General features: G+C 40.3%; 1 protein-coding gene across 2 annotated transcripts in view; it reads left to right on the forward strand.

The window, feature by feature from the left end:
• Positions 1-290: 290 nt before the first annotated feature.
• The window catches only part of GRIN2A (glutamate ionotropic receptor NMDA type subunit 2A), a 407,150-nt gene continuing 384,294 nt past the window's right edge, over positions 291-23,146 (forward strand). Inside the window, exons 1-3 of one of the 2 annotated variants that reach the window (XM_075285943.1) lie at positions 291-805; positions 1,514-1,700; positions 2,823-3,239. In XM_075285943.1, coding sequence (XP_075142044.1) covers positions 2,841-3,239 — 399 coding nt within the window. In that variant the 5' untranslated portion in view covers positions 291-805; positions 1,514-1,700; positions 2,823-2,840. The remainder of the gene's footprint in view (positions 806-1,513; positions 1,701-2,822; positions 3,240-23,146) is intronic. The other variant, XM_075285944.1, reaches the window with a different exon arrangement.

Genomic DNA, 23,146 nt, shown 5'->3' on the forward strand with positions numbered 1-23,146 from the left:
CATACAGGCTGCATTATTCAGCACCAGGGACAGCAGCCTGAATAATGGCATACAGTATATGCTGAGCAGCACATGAACACCCTCATCCCTATCACTATTGCTAATGATGTATCAGTGAAGGGTTACACAATGGTGTTAATACAATAAATAGCAAATACTAGTGAACACAGCAGGGAATAGATCATGTGCAGATTATGGTGTCAGCTACAAATCCAATACAAAAACAGCAATTTGTTTCTATGCCAAACACACCTGCTGTGTCTCAGTTTGCATAGCAGCCTGGGAGAACTTCTGCAGAATACAGAGAGGATCCTCAGACTGGATTGTACTAGAGCAGCTTCTCTGAACTTGACTGCAGCTCTGGTTGCCTTGCATTCAGTATCTGTGTTCTTTGCAATGCTCTCACTCAGTGGGGTTGAGCTGTAATTCTCTCTCTTACCTTAAGGATGTGTAGCTGACTGCAACCCTCAGTTTCCCAAAAGCTATGAGGAATACAGAGACTGACTGTGCTGTACTACAGTTCTGCTGCAGAAAAAAAACAGAAATCCCCCTAGAAAGAAGAAGCTAGACCCTGGAGACAGATTTCAATGGATAATACTGGCTTTCCAGTTGACCAGTGTGTTGTAAACTTTACCATGGGGTTGTGCAGGGCTGACTGATGCTGCAATGTGTGCGATGTGAACAAGTAGCCAGTGAATTGGACCTAGAAACAGACATTTTCCACTGCTGCAATGCTCTGCAAAGGAATTTATTGAGATGACTTTGTGGGTTCTCAGCCTGAGGCTACATTGTTTGGAAGAATGCAGTGAGTATTGAGGATCTTGTTTCGTACTATTGCATTTCTGTAGCTTCCTCATGACTTATTAATTGATTCAAGTGCCATGTTTACAAGACAGATAGGGAGCAGATCAAATGTCAGCTTTGGAGTGCAAATGGATTTCAGGGATATTTTCTCTCTCTAAATGTTTTTATGCATATTCACTGGCAAATAGACATGAATATTAACCAGTAAGCTGCCATGGACAACTAAACTGCGTGGCAGCTTCTCCCATGGGGGATAAAAGTCTTACAACTTGAGAAGATATTAGTTTGATGTTGCTATTGTCTTGTGCTCTATGTATGAGTGTGGTGAGAAGTGTAATGTCATGTGACTTAGCATGTCCCTGGATTATCATCTACCTGTGCTACCATATACTATGGCAAGTTCTAATTTTGGCATAAAGTAAATCTTTGGGGGGGATCATTGATACATTTGTTACAATTCTAATTATAACAAATTACCTTAGTCAATGCAGAAGTGGGGAATGCTCATTATTTATCTAGCAATGATCTATTAAGCATATATATATTGGGATGGTATATGGCTTATGATCATTGCAGGGTCTGATTAAAATTGCATCTAATGCACCAATATTATGGGTCATAAGAAGCATGACTGAGGGAAAGAGAATATGTCTAAGGTGCCAGTCTGTCTGATGTCTTTATGTTTGTCCTGTTGTTGGCATTTCCATAGGCAGTCAATGCATATACACCAAGTGGAGTGGCTGGCATTATTGGCAGCTCTGTGGAAATCTAACTGCAGCAAGGAAAATGTTCTTGGAGGAGAGAGTGGAGGAGCATCCTAACAATCGCTGCTGAGTGCTACGAGATGCCAAACTTTGCAGCATGCCAAATAGCAACCACATATTCTGAAGGCTCTGGTATGTTAGCTGTTTTAATAGTAACTTGCTAGGATGTATTTGGCCAGGAGGGGGCGCTGATGTACTTCTCCTTTCTCAATATGAATGGAAGTTAAGCCTTACAGAAGCATAATGTACGTAATAACAGGAGCTTCCCTGCAATCCCAAGCAAACACAGACCTAACATACATTCCATATAAGGCTATTTCTATACTGCTTTGTCTATATCTAGTGTAAAGCGCCCTGAAAAATATGGGGCGATCCTAACCATGATACCCACCCCCATAGCAATGAGCTGCATTAAAGTGCAGCCCCACACCTGACTTGATCCTATTACTTCAGCTCTGCCAGGACCAGGGGTCAACAGGCGATGACTTAAGTGCTATCTGCAGTGATAGACGACAGATATGCCATAGTGATTGGACTGCAACCAAAAAAAAAAAAAAAACATAAAAAAACCCCCTCTAGCTATGTATCCTAGCAATGGATGTTATAGCAGAGATGATACTGCAGGGGTATCCCCATGTAGATGTAATCTGCAGTGTCTCAGACACATCAACTGATGCCATGGTGACATGAAGTGAGGAAATGCTAGAACCAAGTACAGGAATGTCATAGGCAACCTCAGCTAAAGTGACTGTCTGTCTGCAGTATCCGCTGCAATATAGATATAACACGTGAAAGTCTATGCCATAAAGATGCACTCAAGACCTGAAAGCTGTTATTATGTATTGTTCCTGTGTAAAGCGTCCCTGTTGCAATATTTGCTGATGTTAGACTTACTCTGTCATCCGCAGGGGTGAAGCGATTATGCAGAGAGGCACTGCATGTCATCTTTAAGTGTTTTCACCATGTTGCCAAGCTATTATATTGTGATATCAGCTTGCAATGTCTTTCATCCTAAATACCCAATGTATCTTCACAAGTTAGTCACTGGGGAACTATGGTGGGGGAAAAACACGACATATTCTGATATTAAAACAAAGAGGAGCCGATGAGCTAATTGATAGTACCACGGCTACATGTAGTCACTGCACCAAATGTTCTGTTCTGGTCCTGACTGTGTTCAGAATCCTGATCAATGGCAGCGAGGGGAGACAGTGGTGGGATACTAACCTGATACTTTCTACTCAATTCCTACAGGGAGTAAGGCTGGAGAAGATGGATACTTTTGGCTCTGCTGTGTTACTGCTCAGTGCTCTGCTCAATATGGTGGATCTCAGTTATGGAGCAGAAAAGACTTTTCCTGTCCTGAACATTGCAGTCATTTTGGGAAGAACTCGCTATATCACCGAAAAAGAGGTCCGGTCACTCTGGACAAGGGATATGTCCTTGAACTTTGATGTCAATGTGGTGACCCTGCTGGTAAACCAGACTGACCCCAAGAGTATCATCACCCATGTGTGCGATCTGATGTCAGGCACCAAGATCCACGGTGTCGTTTTTGGAGATGATACCGACCAAGAGGCCATAGCTCAGATTTTGGATTTTGTGTCTTCTCAGACTTTCATCCCAATTCTTGGGATCCATGGTGGGTCTTCAATGATTATGGCAGACAAGGTAAGGGATCCTGCAACACAATGTAACTGTATTGACATGACTTTGTTTGCCTTCATATCCTCATCTTCCCAATGCACAGTGTGAACGTCATGGTCAATTAATCACATTGCATAAAGTGCTGAGGTCTGCTTAACTACGGCATGAGGAGAATATTCCGGGGCTCACACACTTTAATTAGCAATGCAGCAGTACGAGGCTTGGTCTGGAAGGATATAGGAGAACTAATGAATATCGGAAAGTAACACTTATATTCATCGACATCCGAAGCCGCTAAATAGTATCTACCAGATATCTATCCGTCGCTACATCCATTATGTCAACATCCCAGAACTTACTATGTACAATATTACTTTCATGGACATATTTCACTCAATCTTTGTAACATTTATGACATTGAGCGGTTAATTGAGAAGGAATAAAAAAATGCCAAGATGAGTAAATCTGAGTGCCCAGTGGCACCAACTTGTAGGGTAATATTGCAATAGAAATATAGTTTATGTCAGACTTTCATTGTAGAAAGCGACGCACAGATTCCTATATAATGAATGAATGACCAGGCAGTTTGATGAACAACCCCACAGAAATGAGAGTCTTTGTACATTATTTTGCTATATCATGCCCATTACTCAAGTGTCAGAATGTAGCATGGACAATTAACCACTGGAGTGAACCTCATGGGTTAACACATTACACCAAACATTCGGGAATAGGCCTGCACTTTACACGTCAAAGTAACATTTGTACGTTATTTAGTTTTAGCTTTCATACTTTTAAGTGTTTATTTTATTTTGTTCACTTTCAAGACGCTCGCTTCTAATAGGAATCCATTAATGTGAAGTTGTTATGTTCCTGAACAGAAGACAGCTTAGTTTATTATGCTGTAAACTTTCCTGGAATATTTAGAAAGCGATTCTACAGGGAGCCTGTGAATACTTTCTTACTCCAGGAATGTTAGGAGGCCATCACAGGGGTTCTGGGATGGTTCTGGCCCAGGTCACGTCATTGGAACCAGTACACACCACCAAGTTGCTCCATTCTCTGCTCTATTCACTGCTTGTGAACTGTGCTATAGTGACTGGTAGACTGTAATAAAGCCAGCCCCCATACTACAGGTAGCTAGCAGTGAACATGGGAAAGGAGGAAGGAGGACCAACTTGAGAGCTTGGTGTTTGTTCTGACCCCAGGTCACATCATTGGAACTAGCATCCACCCCAAAGTCGCTTCCTCCTCTCCCATGTTCACTCCTTCTTACCTGTGTTATACTCACTAGCAGACTATAGTAAAGTCAGCCTCCATACTACATGTAGCTAGCAGGGAACATGAGGAAGGAGGACCAACTTGGGGATGGATGCTCATTCTGTCCCTAGGTCATGTCATTGGAACCAACACCCACCTCGAAGTTTCTCCCTCCTCTCTTGTGTTCACTGTTCATTGCCTGTGTTATAATGACTGGCAGACTATAGTAAAGCCAGCACCCATGCTGTAGGTAACTAAAAGTGAACAAGGGAAAGGAGGATGGAGGACCAACTTGGAGGTTCGGTGCTGATTCCGTACCTAGGTCATGTCATTGGAAGAACCAGCACCCACCCCGAAGTCACTCCCTCCTCCCTGTGTTCACTGTTTGTTACCTGTGTTGTAGTGACTAGTAGACTATAGTAATGCCAGCACCCATACTACAGGTAGATAGCAGTGAACATAAGAAAGGAGGAAGGACTAACTTTAGGGCTGGGTGTTGGTTCTGTCCCCAGGTCATGTCATTGGAACTAACACCCACCCTGGAGTTGCTCCCTCCTCTCCTATGGTCTCTGTTTGTTCCCTGTGTTATAATGACTGGCAGACTATAGTAAAGCCATCCCCCATACTATAGGCAGCTAGCAGTGAACATGGGAAAGGAGGGAGGAGGACCAGCTTGGGCGTTGAGTGCTGATCCTGTAGCCTAGTTTCAGAACCACTTCAATACTGTTGGGTTCACCTAACTACATCTAAAATAAAATACAAAGCAAACAATTTTCATTTAAGCAAAGATCCTGTTAGTTTGTGTCTACAGTTCCTATGCAGACCTATGTGTCTCCATGGTAACAGACTACAAACAAGCTCTGTCTCGTGCCATTGTGCAGTTATATTCTGGCCAGATAAGTTCCTGCTGACAATGCCATGTGACTACAGTGGAGGACTACACAAGGCTTGTTTGGCACTTTGACCATTAAGACACATGGACTGGATCAGAAGTATAACATATGGCAGGTTATTTTTACACTAAGACTCTACGCAACACTTTGTTTTAGTTTCCTTGTAGCAATAAAAATTGGTACCAATGGATTACAGTATAATCTCAACGGGCTCCACCAATTCACTATGTATTAGTAGCCTTATATTATGTTCCTCATATTCCAACAGGTCATGTGCACAGAACGTATATGGTGGTAAGGGGGGGGGGGGGTACAGTCCGTAAAATAAGGAAAACATTTCCATACTTTGTGGCACTCAAAGCTGTACACAACCCTTAATGGCATGCAATCTCTGAATATTGTCAGTATTGCTCCCATTAACATAGGGGTGATCTAATAAATCCCTATGGGAGCTGGGGTACACAAATGTCCCCCCTCTGCCCTACAGTCACTGAATACCACCAGTATATGTGAATATATTGCCTGTCTATGAGCAGTACATTACAAAACATGGGCTATCAACTATTATCAGGATGTTAGGGAAAGTCCACATCTTGTGGACATAGTGTTACGTGTATGTGTAAGATCATTCTCATGATATGTCACTTGCACGCAAATGCTAATGAGTTTTTTAAGCATACATATGGCCAATGTACAGATGAAGCAAGCTCCAAATGGATTTTCTTCTAGCTATACTAGTAACTTACCATGCTTAATGCTTGTATGGTGCTCTATGCTGTTTACGTACTCATGTGAAGTCTATGGAGAGAACACTGCACAAGTAACATAGGTGTTTACATTAATAGTGTAAAACAATGTAACATATCATAGAAACTTAGATAAATCGTTCCACATCTGTACATTGGTATATTGTTGCTTGAAATGGGACCTTTTATCACTCCTGACCTTCTACTTTAGTAAATACTTGTATCCCTTCATCTAACGATGCTGGAATATCTTTTATTTAGAAATCGATAACACTGTTATTCCTTCAAGAAATGTAAGAATAAATTGTCACCTGTGTCTTATCTTTCCTGTTGTCACAGAGGTGTAGCCCTGTATAGTCTAGCAATGAGAGGACGGATTGGACAATGTTACAGTGTGCAAGGACATAACACCCAGTTGTCAATTTGTTCATTAATTTATAGGAGGAATAACAGAACAACACAAGTTGTAAGAAAGATGGTCCAGAACTATTGTGTCATGGAGAGTACAAGTATTTACTAAGCCAAGCATGTTAGGAGAGGCCAAAGTTAAAGACCCACATAGCAAGCTGCAGCCAAAAAATGCTGCGGGAAAAGCCATCTCTGCTCCAATTATACCTATATAGAAATGCCAGTGTTTCCGTCGGTATAATTGACATGTTGCAATTTACAAAAATGTGACGGTTTTTGAAATTACTACATGTTTTCTGCAGATATTTTTGATCAATATGTGGATGGGATTAGCTGCAATCCCATTGCAGGTCCCATCCACTTTGCAGGTACTCTACGGAGTTTTCCGTGGTGTTTATACTATATGGGGCCCGATATTAAGGAGTTTTCTGGGATTTATTAATTGATGATCTTTTCTCAGGAAAGGTAAACAGCTGAAGGTCAGACACCGGGGACCACGGATCAGCTGTTGGAAGCAGGAGCAACTTCACATTAGACTTTACATTCAATTGTCACATGGCCTGTTCGCAGTTATATTTCATTCAAGTGAATAGGCTACGCTGTGTTACCAAACATTGGCACTATACAAAGTATGGAGCTGTGCTTGGTAAGAAGTGTCCAGATCACAGTACTCACCTGAATGCTGCAGCATCAGTGGCGGGATCTGGGTGTCAGACCCCTACCAGTTGTCAATGGATGTCCTATCCTAAGAATCGGTCATCAATTATTAAGCCTGGAAAGCTACTTTAGGATAAGGCCCTATGTAGTGTCCAGCAGCAAAAAAAGCGCTGCAGGAAAAACCATGGCGGCAATACAGTAGTTTGCAGAGGTTCCCTTTATGCTTCAATTATACTGGTGGGGAAACCGCCAGCATTTCCATAGGTGTAGTTCACATGCTGTGATTTCCAAAAGTGCAACGTTCTTAGAAATTGCAGCGTGTCTACTGTGCATATTTTTCTGCAAAGTGAGTTTGGGATTTGCTAGAATCCCAACCACTTTGCTGTGACTTTAAAATGTTTACACCATGTGGTGCCCCAACCTTAGGCTAAAGACCATAGCGGAAACACAATGCAGAACCAGAACCCCATCCAATTTGCAGGTGCTCTAAAACGTGCCGTTTTTTACTGCTGTGTTCCCGCCACGGCCACAATGCTGCGTTTTCGCAATGTGGGGCCCCGCCATTAACTGCATTGAAGTAATTGGTTGACTATACATTTCCGTACTACACAAAGCACATATTTTATTTTCTCATACTGAAGTAAACCCACTGCAGTCCTGAAGGAACATTTGTATCTTTAGACATTTCTCCATGTATTTACACAGTCTATAAAATTCCAAACAAAATGAGATTTTTGTTTTTGTCTTCAATACCTGGCCTTTTATCAAAAATACCAATTTTGAAAGAACAGAAACAGTAGCGGAGGGTTTTCTAAAGGGATTTAAGATGTATGATGCCTGCAATTAATCTGGTAAACATCACTCAGTGGCATTTGTCATGGTAATGACTGTGTGATTGTAACATGCTTCATAGAAATTCAGTTATGCATTAGAATACTTAATTCCATTTAAATGCAAATGCACATGGAGTCGGACAGAACAAGGCGCTTTCCAGGCAGGATTTACTGCACCAGAGTTTGGAAAGTTGAAATAAAGTAGAACCGTAAGTATACTGATATATGACATAGACTGGTGGTATATAAGGAATTCTATTACTATATACAATTAGAAGAGCAAATAGATGTTTTTATCTTACTTTCTGTGACCCCTCGTTAACACCTTCGTTTGGTAATCCATTTGGGGAGTTCACATGTGGACCCCCCAAACGGAATACCAAACGCATTGGCAAGTGGTGTGCAGTGAAAGCACACAGACCCCATAGACTATAATGAGGTCCGTGTGGTGTCCGCATGCTGCCCGCATGAATCATGCAAGTAGATCACAAAGTACTTTTCTGTCCGCATGTTCCATGCGGACACCACGCAGAGAGCACATGGACCCCATTATAGTCTATGGGGTCCGTGTGCTTTCACTGCACACCGCTTGCCAATGTGTTTGGTATTCCGTTCGGGGGCTCCCCATGCGGACTCCCCGAACGGATTACCAAACACAGATGTGAATGAGGGGTGAGTTGTACAGAGCTGTAGCATGACACCTGTGGGCTTCTATGGGACCCTATGTATCAAGCAATATACCGAGCCAACAGGATTCCATGGGGCAAATTTTTTTTTTAACGCCAGATTTAATAAAGGGCTCGACTAGCGCAGGGACCAAGAGACTTATGAAGAGGCTGTGTCACAGATCCCGGCACCAGAATGCTAATCTGTGCTAGGGAAGTATATTGAATCTTAGGCTAAAGCCCCATGTTATAAACCGCAACTTAAAAACGCAGAGGGAAAAAATGCAGTGGAAATGTATTTTTTCTGCAATGTTTTTCATTGCGTTTTTGCTTGATTTCTATCTACATTCATTCTTCCCTTATTAAATCCGTAGGAAAAATTTAAAGGGGTTGTTAAAGGGGCAAACATTTTATTTTTTAAATAGACCGGAGGAGGTGAAAAAAACCCAAAACATTATCACCTTTTCCCAGTGCTCCAGTGTCTCCCAGTTCAATCTGGTCCTGCTGGACCGTTGTTGTCTTCCTGCAGATGACCCCACCTCACGTTACTGCTGAGGCCAATCAACAGTCTCAGTGAAGGACATGTGACATCACTACTTGTGACATTCCAGGTCCCTTGCTGAGGCTACTGATTGGCCTCATTGGTCACATGACCACTGAGAACAATCAGTGGCTTCAGAGGAAGGGATTCAGGACATCACAGTCAGCAAGGAATTTCAGTTCAGGCCGGGGCCCCATGTGGTGTAAAGACTGTGCTTTGGACGAGGTGTAAGACCACTGCAATAACTTAGCGAATCACATCCACACATTGCAGAAAAATGCACTCAGCAGAAATGGCGCTATTTCCAATACTATTGCATTTTTTAAAATTGCAGCATGTGAATTTTAGCTATGGAAACGCTGGTGTTTCCCCTATAGATATAATGGATGTAAAAAGTATACAGAGGAAACCTCTGCAGACTTTCTAGGAAAAGCTCTGTGGGAAAAATCATGATGCATTTCACCTGCGACACTTTTTCACTGCGGCCTGCTATGTGGGGCATTAGCCTCAAGAAGACACTGAAGCACCAGGGACATTTATGGACAGTTCCCTTAGAGATTGAGGTACTGTATGATATCCCTAGAAATCTCCATTGTCCCCAATCTCATTTTTCTCTCCTTGGTGGGCATTATTATCCCGTCATTAGCCAGTAGTCTGGCATAGTGAGGCCAGGCGTGGGGTCGGCATTTTGAAGTCGCCCTTCTCTGGTCTTGTAATTGTGCAGATTGATGATTTTTGGCGGACTTCCATCTTATTGTAAGAAATGTGCTAATTGCTGTAAGTAATCAATAGAAAATAGACGTCTTCTCTGCCATTTCTTAGATGAGACGCAGCAAGGATTTGCTATATTTGTGATGTTAATTACAAGCTTTGATTGCTGCCTTGCATAATAATACATCTTATAAGACAACAGACACGCTAAATACAGTATAAGCACATTTTTAAGGAGTGTGCAAAAAGTGAAGTGCTTCACAGTCAGTTTTTTCTTTATTAGAATTAACTTTCTAACTTGTTTTAATAAGCAGAATTACTTCCTTATAGCCGTTTACTCATTTTATTATTGTCTTCCTACCTTAAAGACTCCTGAAGACAGCCATTGTTTATATGCACGAGAGGTCCTGCTGCAGCGAGCTCAACACCTCCATCCATAGCATGGGCACCCATTTACTTATAGTGCCCTTACATAATGCCATTTCAGAACAGGCATGATAAATTAGACGGTATGTCTTAGAAAAAGTCTTAGAAGTCAAGCAATGGAGGTTTGAGTTATATCATGACCATGAACCCATTTTGATTGGTGTTATGGTCATGGGCACCTGGTAAAGTACTATATATGGGTCCATGGAAAAAAATGGACAACATACTGATGTCATCCGTGTTATCTCCAATAAAGCAACCATTGAAAATGGTTTTGGGTTTTGCTCTATGATAATAGAGCTCCATTTTCCACTGACACAATGCAACCATTTTTTCCACAATGTGTGCAAGAGATTTACCAAAATCTCATTCACTTTGCTGGTACTGTAAATCGCACTTTCTGTTTTTGCAGCGTGGGACCTTGGCTTTAAAAATTAAGAAAGCCTATATTTTCATGATATAATTGTAATTGTCATATCTACATGCTATTTTCTTTTAGATTTACAAGGGTTCTACTATTTAGTAGCTCAGAAAAGAAGATTTGTGTTGGTTCCTGCTCCCTCCATTGTTTGCATTTCATCTTTCAGGCCCTTTCTGATAATGTGCCGCTGCTTGCTCTACCTATGTGCTGTATCCATTCTTCATTGAGAGCTTGGGTGAATGAACCCCCATCCCGTTCCTGAAGATGTGCATTATAATACATGCTGTTTAATGAATGGAGAGAAGGATGCATGAACAGCTATGCCAGGAATATACAGGAGATAGAGCAGATATTAAGATTTCAAGGGAATGGTCCTCTGTGAGAAATCTTGGAGAATTGATATGAAGTCAACAGGGAACAGTCTTGAAAGTCACAGGAGGATAGATGTTACTTGGAGTTACGATAACAGCATCTTTTCCTCTCTGGTTATCTGGTGAATAGTACAATTCTTCTGAACACTTTACAATGGGATTTGTTACAATCAGTGCTTAAATTGAGAAATTTTTTTTACGGGGAAAGCTCCCCCCCCCGCCCCCGTCAGAGACCCTGACCGACTGACAACCACCCAAACCCAACATCCCCACTTCATTTTTGCACACATTATTAAAGGGCATAATACTTTGTGCAGGGGCTACTATGGGATGTGATTTATGCCTCATAGTAGCCCCTGCACACAGTATTATGCCCCATTGTGGACCAACCATGAACAATTATCATACTCTGGGGTCTTTTCAGACCCCAGAGTATAATAATCGTAGACCAAAGGTCCAGGGAGGATACAAAAAAACACTGTTACTTATCTCTCCCTAGCTCTGGCACACTCCCCGCAGATGTCAGCCATTTTCAATCATATATGCGGACGTCACATGAGCAGGGGCTTGTGTCGTGATGCATAGAGATGCAAGCCCCGGCCCATGTGATCTCTGGGACGTCACCAAGTAAGCCTGAAGCCTTCTATAAGCCAGGAGAGGTAAATAACAGTGTTTATGTGCCGCACATTCTGCTTCAGGCATATTTAAGCCGGAACGCTTAAAGTCATTTTGCAATTATGGCGGAACTGAGTTCTGGTGCATTCCAACCCAATTTAACGACTGGTTTCAATCCAATAATAATGTTACATTTCCATCTCTTTGCATCCTTCAATGGCCACTGTTCCACTCATTCAGGTGCATTTGGAATTTTTTCTCTTATCCTCATCATTCCTTAGCAATCATTTATCTTAGTTTCTGGACAGTTACTCTCTCTGCTGTCAAGTGGGTGGTCCCTTCTGTCTGTTCCAGTCTTAGACTGCCCACTTGACAGTAGAGAGTATGATTGGGCTGAAAATAACAGAAGTGATTACTTGGGAATGATAAGGGCTGGAGAAAAATGAACAACTACACCCGAATCAATACAGTGGATGGAATTGGTGGAAATGGTGGAAGGTCCTCTTTAGATACTTGACATTTTGATTGAAGATTGTTAACACATCATTCACTTTTGATATTACACAGTAATAAAAAAATATCCCAAAATATCATGACATGTCACTTTGTATTTAGCCTTTGGTTTGGTGTAAACTAGAAAAAGGTATTTTTTTCTACTTACTGTACTTTGTTGAAGAAATAAACCTCTACTTCTAGAAGACATAATGATTTTACTTCACGTCTCCTTGGCTAAATCTTGTTTAAATATTAGCACATTGCATAAAAGTAATAGCACATCAGTTAAGCATATTGATTCGATTGATCTTCAATACTACATGTGTCAACATTTTGGACTAACTGTAATCTATAGCATGTTCTACTGAACACTAAGGAGTCTTCAGGGAGTGCAGGTCATAGAAGCCATAACAGTGATGCATAAAAAGGACTTACAGCAAGTTTATAATTACAGCATTTATAACACCAATTACATTTACGCAAGAACTGACGAGGTTTAGTCCACTTACTTTGTCTTATTAATGCAAAAAAATAACAAGAACAAAAATTATATATAAAAAAAATATAATGATAATACTAATAATTAGAGATGAGCGAGTAGTGTTTGATCGAGTAGGTGTTCGATCGAATACTACGGTATTCGAAATACTCGTACTCGATCGAACACTACTAGCTGTTCGAAGTTTAAGGTTCGATGCAGAATCAGCGTTGATTGGCATATACCGTCACTCGTGGACTTGGTAAGTATAATTTTATCTAATTTTGCCTACCCCTGAAATGAGCATTTCCCCCCATAGACTATAATGGGGTTCGAAATCCGTTTGAACAGCCGAACCGTGTGCGGCTGTTCGAATCGGATTTCGAACCTCAGACATTTTAGTGTTCGCTCATCTCTAATAATAATAATAATAATAATAATAACTATAATAATAATGTACTATGATTAAGGTTGAGCTATCGGGTTCGGAAAAGATCGGATCCCAAATTTCACCATCAATATCGGCTGGAAAATAATCGGAAACAGATTTTGAAATCTCAAGATCGTCTCAACCCTAAAAGTGACTTTTCCCATAGAGAAGCATTGACTAGGGTTGAGCGATCGGGAAAGATCGGATCCCAATTGGCGATCGAGCAAATTTCACAATCGCAATCGGGATCGGCTGGAAAATTAATGGAGATTGGATTTTAAAATCGATCCTGAAATCTCAAGATCGGCTCAACCCTGACTATGACATGTTAATGTTGCTTTCATGTAAAAGACACAACAAAAAGAAGAAAAGTTACTCTTATTATATGCATTTCAGGAGTGGCAAAAGGACTATTGCACTATTCATGATGGCACTGCATGGCACTATTTCTGAGAACACTGTATTGCGCTATTCATGATGGCATTGTATGGCGCTTATTCTGGCTGGACCTGTGTAACACTTTTCCTAAGAACACTTTATTTCTTCTTATTAATATTGTTGTAGCAGTTTCTATCATTAATGGTTGTAATGGCTAATATGCTCATTGTCTGTACTATTGCATACCGCATATTGTAAATGTATATGCCATGGGCTTCGAATATCCTGATCTCATTTTCTTGTAGCATAAGACACATTACACACCTGTTTCTGACAGTCTAGGGAACATAATGACTATTATCTGAAATGTGACTCAACTGCCATTCATAGTAAAATAATAGTAAATTAGCATTTCAAAGGTCTGTTTCATCTCCAGGTTAGTAAATCCTATTAACTGTTTAATGGCTACAGACCATTGTCAGGCAAACGGAGAAATCTTGCACCAATTTGATATGAATGGGTCTATTCTGTGTAATATATATATACAGTATATATATATATATATATATATATATATATATATATATATATATATACATTTGGTAATATTTTGAAATCATTTAAAGTAAAATAAGATTTATCACAGTGACCGATCCTGGATAAATTTGGTATATTGTTAGACTATGTTTTCTAAGTTTACACCACCTATGAGGGTTTTTTTGACAAAACGCTCAGCAAATTTTGCAAGATTTTTAGCCTAGGGTGTCACATATTAAACATTGTCCCCTTTCCAAACAAGCCCTGTCCTTTTGGGAAAGCCCTATTTGCCTGTCATTTGTTTCCCAGGGTCCCCATAGCAGTACCATCTTTATGGTACATATGTTCTGGTCTACTCTCCAGATTTTCAGAGAAGCATTACAATAGTATTCACATTGTATGGTGGGTGTCACATTAGGCATTCGCAAATGTTCAGTTTTAACATAAATCCACTGGGTAATATTAATAATTTAGGGATTTTATTTTGCTCAAGTAAATTTTATGCAATTTTGCAAAACATGTTGACATAACTATTGTTAACCTTGCTGTAGTTTTAAGGGTATTCTGAACAAATATCCAGTATTGCCTGATGTATGTTCTTCTTTCCCACTACACCTTCAGATGCAATTATCGCATGGCTTTTTTTTTTATCCAATTGCAATCAATATGTTTGTTAGCAAATATATAATATCACAGATTATAACCTGATATAATTCAGTGCATACAATCGTACTGTTAAATTTGTATTATATTTGGACAGTGGGGAGATATCAGTGCCAAAATTAATGGCACTGATATCTCCAGCACTGGGAAAGCTGACAACGTGCTGAATTCAGTCCACTGTCAGCTTTCTATCGGTATATAATACGACACATCAATGAGGATATGAAAGGTCCTCTTTAAGTCCCTATTGGTCGACTTGCTTCTTGCATTGTGACTTCAACATTTTTGAGAAATGTTGCTTCGTCTCACTGAATAAACTGGAAAAAGAAACCCAAACCCATACTTTTAGGGTTCGCAATACACAGATTATTATACTCTGGAGTCTCTTGAGACCCCAGAGTATAATAAACCAAGCCTTGGGGGAGGTGTGGAAAAAGAAAAAAGGCAACTCATACTGTCCTTTACTCAACTTTATGGAGCTTTGCTGAAGCATCCAGTCTTCATTTTTGGGTGTCCTCATTATCTTCTAGCCTCCCCTGTGACATCAGCGGCCCCTGTTCACTACTAAGGCCTGTAATCAGAGGCATAGCCATAGGGGGTGCAGAGATAGTAGTTGCTATTGGGCCTTAGAACCTGAGGGTGCACTATAACACATAAAATATACCACTATCCTAAATGGCTCAGGGTAAGGAGGAGCCCCATTACAGATTTTGCTTCAGAGCCTCTACCTGTAATTCGCCTTTAGCGGTCACATGGTGCACATTGACATCTTAATACTTTGATAAAAATGCCAATGATGTCAGGACTTCAACCCAAGGACTTTGGTGTCCTAGGCTGCAGCTATTCCAAATGAGCTATTCAGCCTCCTGGACAGCTCATGTGCTGATCTAAAGCCTAGTTTCTAGTGCCTCTAGTTTCAGTTCCCGCCTCTCTGGTTTGCTCCACCCTGTTCTCTGATTGTACTTCCTATTTAAACCCAGCCTTACACTTCCTGTCTTGTGAGATTATTGATCTCTCAACCTGTAATTTAGCTAGACTCTCCAACTCTGCTGCAAACTCTTATGCTCATCTTGTGCATCGACCACTGGCTTGCTTCTGACTACAGCATTTGCTTTCCCCTCCAATACTGATGTTCTTCTTGTGCATCAACCACTGGCTTCCTCCTGACTACATTATCAGCCTTGCAAGTAAGTTGGCCCCCAAGTAGTAGCAACTTAAAACTCTGAACCAGACCCAGACCGTTACACATGGACAAGGCCAGAAGACTATGTGTACTCCATGGGAATGAAGGTGGCAGGGGTGTAACTTGAGGGAGTGCAGAGGGTGCAGTCGTACCGGAGCCCAGGTGCCTTAGGGACCCATAAGCACTCGCATAAGTATTGAGATTGCAGCTTCCATGTGGCCTATAAACCAGGGAGACCCACATATTACCCTGACCACACTAAGGATGATTAAACTTTTTAACACCCATAACCATCACTATCAAGAACTCGCTGTAGGGATTAGGTAGGTTGACTGGGATAAAAGATTACACTGGGGCCCACAAGACTTTAGTTATGCCACAGGAGGGCTGGATGCTTCGATGGAACTGCCACAAATATGTAATATCTGTAAACCATATTTTTGATTCTTGAGAAAACAAAAAGTAATTTTCCATAGACTAAACTAAGCCATATGTTTACAGCACATTAACGGGAATGTAAACCTTATTTGTAAGTAGGACAAAGCTTTGTGTTTAATTAAATATTCACCATTGGGAATGCTTGAGCCACTGATTAATTCATACATGCCTTAGAGAGTAAGGGTGGGTTGTTTGTGGATCATGTTGTTGAGAAATATCACACTAATCTTCGGTAAATTTTTGAAGTCATTATTTCATATTTCTTTAGAAGAAAGACATTGTTAACCCAGTAGGAATGCTTACAAAACATATTGCCTTACCATGCATCAACTACTGCATTAATATTTCCTACATCTGTTATGTGATCCAGTCACAAGCTGTCAAAATATTTTACATTGTTTGTAATGCTTCTTAATGACCTCGAAAACCTTTCCCATATTGTTTGTGAATACTGCAGGGGACATGCTCAGCAATCAGGTAGACAATTAGCTCAGGAAGTGGGAGCTGGGAGCAGTTGGGTAGTAAATTAATGTACTTTGGAGATGGGAAGCAGAACACAGCTGTGCCAAGACCTTTGCAGAATCTTCCGTAATTTAAGACATTTCAATTGAGCACAGATATAGAAAATATAGAATGTCATGTAAATCTTTAGGTTTTATCGCAACAAATTTTGAAGAATACTACTAATAATAATAATAGTAATAACACAATAATCCTAATAGAACAACTGTAACAATAACGTAAGATAATAAGCATGATAAATATTCGTCATCGCAGTTACAATATGGTAGATGGAACTCCTGGCAAACTAAAAAAAAGTCATCAAAAACAATCTTTAACCCCTTCCCGCCGATGGCATTTTTTGATTTTCGTTTTTCGTTTTTGACTCCCCTCCTTCTAAACCCCATAACTTTTTTATTTCTCCGCTCCCAGAGTCATATGAGGTCTTAATTTTTGCGGGACAATTTTTTCTTCATGATGCCACCATTAATTATTCTATATAATGTACTGGGAAGCAGGAAAAAAATTCAGAATGGGGTGGATTTGAAGAAAAAATGCATTTCTGCGGCTTTCTTACGGGCTTTGGTTTTACGGCGTTCACTGTGCAACCAAAATGACATGTCCCCTATATTCTGTGTTTCGGTATGGTTCCAGGGATACCAAATTTATATGGTTTTATTTACATTTTGACCCCTAAAAAAAATTCCAAAACGGTGTTAAAAAATTTTTTTTCTAAAAGTCGCCATATTCCAACGGCCGTAACTTTTTTATACATCCGTGTATGGGGATGCATAGGGCGTCTTTTTTTGCGGGGCCGGGTGTACTTTTTAGTTCTACCATTTTCGGGAAATGTTATTGCTTTGATCACTTTTTATTCAAATTTTTATCAGAATTAAAACAGTGAAAAAATGGCGGTTTGGCACTTTTGACTATTTTTCCTGCTACGGCGTTTACCGAACAGGAAAAATATTTTTATAGATTTGTAGAGCGGGCGATTTTGGACGCGGGGATACCTAACATGTATATGTTTCACAGTTTTTAACTACTTTTATATTTGTTCTAGGGAAAGGGGGGTGATTTGAACTTTTAATACTTTTTATATTTTTTTATATTTTTTTTTACTTTTTTTTTTTTTTTGCATTTATTAGACCCCCTAGGGGTGTTGAACCCCAGGGGGTCTGATCACTAATGCAATGCATTACAATGCTAATGCATTGCAATGCATTGCAAAAAAGCATCATCTCTTTTGCAGGCTGTATACACCAGCCTGCAAAAGAGAGAATTTGCAGACCGGCTGGGAGCCTTTAACAAGGCTCCTGGCTGTCACTGCAACATGACGTCGGCCCTGGAGCATGCTCCAGGAGCCGGCGATCCTTGCCAAAATGGCGGCGTCCATGCGCCGCCGGGAAAATGGCGCCTCCGGCGCCTTTGACAGCAGCGCCGGAGGGGTTAATGCCTCCGATCGGTCCGGGGACCGATCGGAGGCATGAGAGCCGGTTGTCTACTGCTTAAAGCAGTAGACACCCGGCGGCTATGACGGCCGCCCGGCTCCCGGGCGGTCGCCATAGTTACAGACCCGACACGCGCCGTACTATTACGGCGCATGTCGGGAAGGGGTTAAGAGCTTTCAGGTCGTCACAAAGCCCGACAGGCATAAAAGATCGTACTTATGGCAATCACGTACGTCCTTAGTAAAGTATTAGACTAAGGCCCTCTGTTTCGGCACTTAACCGTTTTGGCATTAAACCACCTCTAGGAAGTTCATTCATGGAATGATAATATAATAATAATAATAATAATAATAATAATAATATTTTCCAATCTTCAATCCTCAGAACTGGCTTTTGTAATCTTCAATGAAAAGAAATGGATGGAAACACTGGTGTTATGTGAGCTCAAAAATAAATCCCCGCTGGACACCTCCTTTACTACCGTATACTGTTACATCTAGTCTATTAATCTACTAGATTTCCTTCTCGTTCACTGCTCCAACCCTGTATTTAAATGGGGCTTATTTGTGTATCTCCTAACAACCAATATCTTAGGCACATGACAATTCTTAAGCAATGCAGTAAATTTTTTGACTATGCTGTACATCACCAGTTTCATAATAAATCTGTTAAAGGGATTGTATAATTAGAATTGCTTTTCAGGTAATATGTCGGAATACTCTTAAAAAAGGCTATTCATCCCCTACCTTTAGATTTCTGCTCTGTGCTGCCGTTCTGGTGATATACTGGTTTTTCCCCGGGATGCAAATGAGTCTCCAGACAGCACAGGGGGTGTCCCCTGTGATGCCTGAAGACTCTCCAGGGATGCCTCATCTTCTACAGCTGTGTATCTCCACTGCATCCATTGTGTAGTCTTCTTCTGGTGAACCTACATTTGGAATCTAAATTCCGCGCATGCGCAGTCAGCTCTGCTCTCGGGCTTTGGGCAGAGTCGACTGCACATATCTGTTCGGCCATTCTGTGGCTGCTTACAAAATAGTGTGTTGTCTATAGACACGTTTGCATACAGTGAAAAACTGGGATATCAACGCAAACGGCGGCAGAAATATAAAGGTAGGGGATGAATGGCCTTTCTTAAGGCTATTCCAACGTGATATTACTAGGGTTGAGTGATCGTGTTCACGATCGCCATCGGAATTCCGAACACGATCTTTTTATGTGGGATCGAGATCGGTGATCTTTTCCCACAATGCTTTGCTTAGCCTTCACACTGAGTATACGCTGTATACTCAGTGTGAAGGCTCTGCTGCAGTTCCATAGGAATGAATAGAAGCAGCCGGCACACAGCCTTAACCCTCATTCGAATGGGAGGCTAAACTAAACATCTCTAGCAGCTACTTACCTCTAGAGATGGCTGCTCCGGTGCCCTCCTTCTTCTTACCTCACTGCCCCGCCTCCCAGGTTAGTGTTTAAAGTGCTAGGTAGGCGGGGCTTGTGGCTTAGTAGAGTGTGGGTGGGTACAGGGCGGGGAGACGTGACATCTCCCCTCCCAGTACCCGCCCACACTCTCCTAACCCGCCCACACTCTCCTAACCTGGCAGGGAGGGGGGCAAAGAAGAAGGAAGGCACCGGGCACCGGACCAGCCATCTCTGGATGTAAGTGGACACCAGGGGGTACTAAGTAGCCAGAGGATTAAAAAAAAAAATCCTCTGGCTACTTTAGTGATTCACTACACAGCGTGGATTTTAACAATTGTTAGATTCCATGCTGTATAGTGAATAGGATTGCTTTTAAAATCTAATCTCCGATTAATAAAAAAATCCCATTGACTTGCATTGGGATCGGAATTGGGATCGAGATCGGGTTCGAATGAAAAATGATCAGAAATCTGATTTTAAAATCGATCCTGAAAAGTCAAGATCGGCTCAACCCTAGATATTACCAGAAAAAGGGATTCTAATGATAGAATCTCTTTAATCTAATGGTATATTTATTGGTGTATGAAGCAGGTGTATACCAAGAAGTTAGTTTTCAAAGCAAGACCACAGTGCTGTAAGGTTACATCTTATTCCTGAGCCAACATCCAAGGGACCATCTGTAGGAGAACTTTTTCCTAACAAGTATTTATTTGTAATAATTATCATAGTGGTATTATAGATTGATAGGACATATACAAGTAGCTACACGACCAGTAATCTAACACTGGTAAAAGAATGTCAAATATACTTATTTTCCTGAGATTACTACTGTCACCATGTACAAACTGAGCCTACAGAAGGAATAGCTAGTTTTTAAGTACTATTTGTCCAAATGATAAATCAAAAGCTTTAATTGGGGCAAAACTGTATGAAAATTATATTTTGGCCAAAATTCAGTTTAGGTGATAATGGAGAGGATAGAGAGGGACCGGAGATCAAGATATCAGACCGCTTGTCTGTTGGCTTTACCAATGAAGGGAACATCCTGCAATGTACCTGTATCAGAATATATGGGGTATGTAAAACTAGTGAATATTTTTAGAGACTGACATATTATCTAATTTGGTGATTAATTTATTATGTATGGCTAGACCAAACATTTATATTGTCATGCAGAAAAAAATGAGCAGTTCATGTAAAGTCAAGGAATATTAATCACAAGGTCATTAGTCCACGTCCTCCTCCTCCAGTCTACTAGATGGGATTCCTAATGTCCTGATTGTTTAGTGGAGCATAAACTTTCTGTTTCAATAGTTTTTATTGATATAGTGAAGGTCACAACAATGTATACATAAAGTCTCAGAAGATTGTTTGGCTTAAAGCATAGTAGTACTTCCAAATAATACATGCCAACAACAGAAGAATAAGGGAGGAGGGAAATTACAAAAAGTTGCAGGTAAGAAACTAGGAGAGGGGGGTAATGGAAGATGCGTACAGAAGTACCACTGAATATTTATTCATAGCTGTATTTGTTCACCGGTACAGAATTATATATGCAAGAGGGTGATATATTAGAAAGGTCTCTAGCATGGGACTGGTCAACTACCTTACATGTATAGGAAAGTAAGGGTCAAGGATATTGAAAATGCATGCATGGCAAAACTTAGCCTACATGTAAAGGATAAAGTCAGGAGGGACAGCTGTTGGCCAAACTACTGTTACTTCAAAAGATACTGGAGCTGGACACAATGATGCCTGACCTATAGGTGGAAATTAGCAGCTATGCTGTGCCCCATACTTAAAAAGTAGTGCATACTTGTTATACCCTAAAAGGATTGCTATTGGCTTAGTCTACATTGATTTTGGAAGTAATTGTTAAAGAAACTAAACTATGGCTATCAATGCTAGTCTGCTGCATCCAAAGCCAACAATACATTGTCCAGTATTAGGCAAGGCATGACTTCTAAAGAAAAAAAATATTTTACTCCTTTATAAGGCTCTGGTGAGTATGCTATTCAGATTTTCATTATTTCATAAAAAAGACATCAGAGAACTGGACAGATTACAAAGGACAACCAAGATGGAAGATCTCATGTATGTAGAGAAGCCTATGCAAAATACATTTCTTTAGTTTAGAGAAGAGTAGGCAGTGGATGGATGAAATATCTTAATATAAATATGTAAATGCTGCTTATAAAGTCCAATATATTATTTGTTCTGCATACTGAATAAAGGACATGAGGTCACTGCTTATGGTTATGGGAAGTTCAGTTTCATCACAAAGTTTGGAAGCATTAGTGTACTTTACCATCTGAACTGTAAAATTATGGCGCATGCTTCCTTGAGATTTGGTGATGGTAGAATGTCTGGTGAGCTTTAAAAGATGTTATAGTATCTTTCTTGTTTACCACAATATACCGTACATAGTCATTTTTGTTAATGTAGGATGATGATTTTATTAATGTAGGGTGATGCTTCAGGGATTTGCTTGATCGCTAGCAGGGGTCAGGAAGGAATTTTTTTCCACTTCATGGTGAATTGTATCCAAACCAATCTGGATAATTCATCAGTATCAGATAGATTTAGATCGTGGACAACATTTAATTTAGATTTTTAATACCCATTGGAGACTTGTAGGGGATTGTGAACCAAACGTTTGGGTTTAAGATTTAGTATCTTATAGAAAATAACAAAGATTCATATAGTCAGCAATTTTCTAGCGTATTGTAATTTTCTGAACCTCTAACAATAGCAGTTCCCTCAGTTTTTCTACCAAGTTGTATTGTTGTAGACTGTAACTATTAAGAAATGGCTGGGAAAGCATTTTGCAGTGATCATACAGATTTGCCCTCCCTTACCTTTCTGTAAATTTCTTAAGGGACTTCAAATTTCTTATGAAACCAATTCAGTACATTATCATAACATGCTGGAAAATCCCTTTACAGGTTATAGTTCAAATCATAACCTCGGCATAGACAAATATACCAAAAGCAACTCATGACAGAGTACCTTGAAATCAGGTTTTTCTTCCATAGCTGGTCATCTCTTACCATTTATCTTGGAACATGTTGACAAAGAATAGGTAACAAAGAATATATCTGGATGCTGATCTGCATAGAACTTCCCGTGACTGCAAATAAATCTTTTTCAGTAAATTAATTGACTTCTTTCCATTTTCTTTTTAATACTGTTATACAAAAATATTATTATATTTTGTATCTAAAGAGTTACAGCTCCAGTGTTATTTATTTGGGTAAAAAAATGTTAATGGTGGTTTTGGTGCTTTTTAGGTTTAAAAATGTTATACAAAATAGTAATATTTGTAAGTTTGACCTTTGACCACTTTGAAATTTGACCACTGATAATGTCCAGGGATTATCATGTTCTGGCTGTTACGGCTCCTGTAGCAAG

Source organism: Leptodactylus fuscus, chromosome 8, assembly GCF_031893055.1.
Source record: "Leptodactylus fuscus isolate aLepFus1 chromosome 8, aLepFus1.hap2, whole genome shotgun sequence".
Classification (NCBI taxonomy): Eukaryota; Metazoa; Chordata; class Amphibia; order Anura; family Leptodactylidae; genus Leptodactylus; species Leptodactylus fuscus.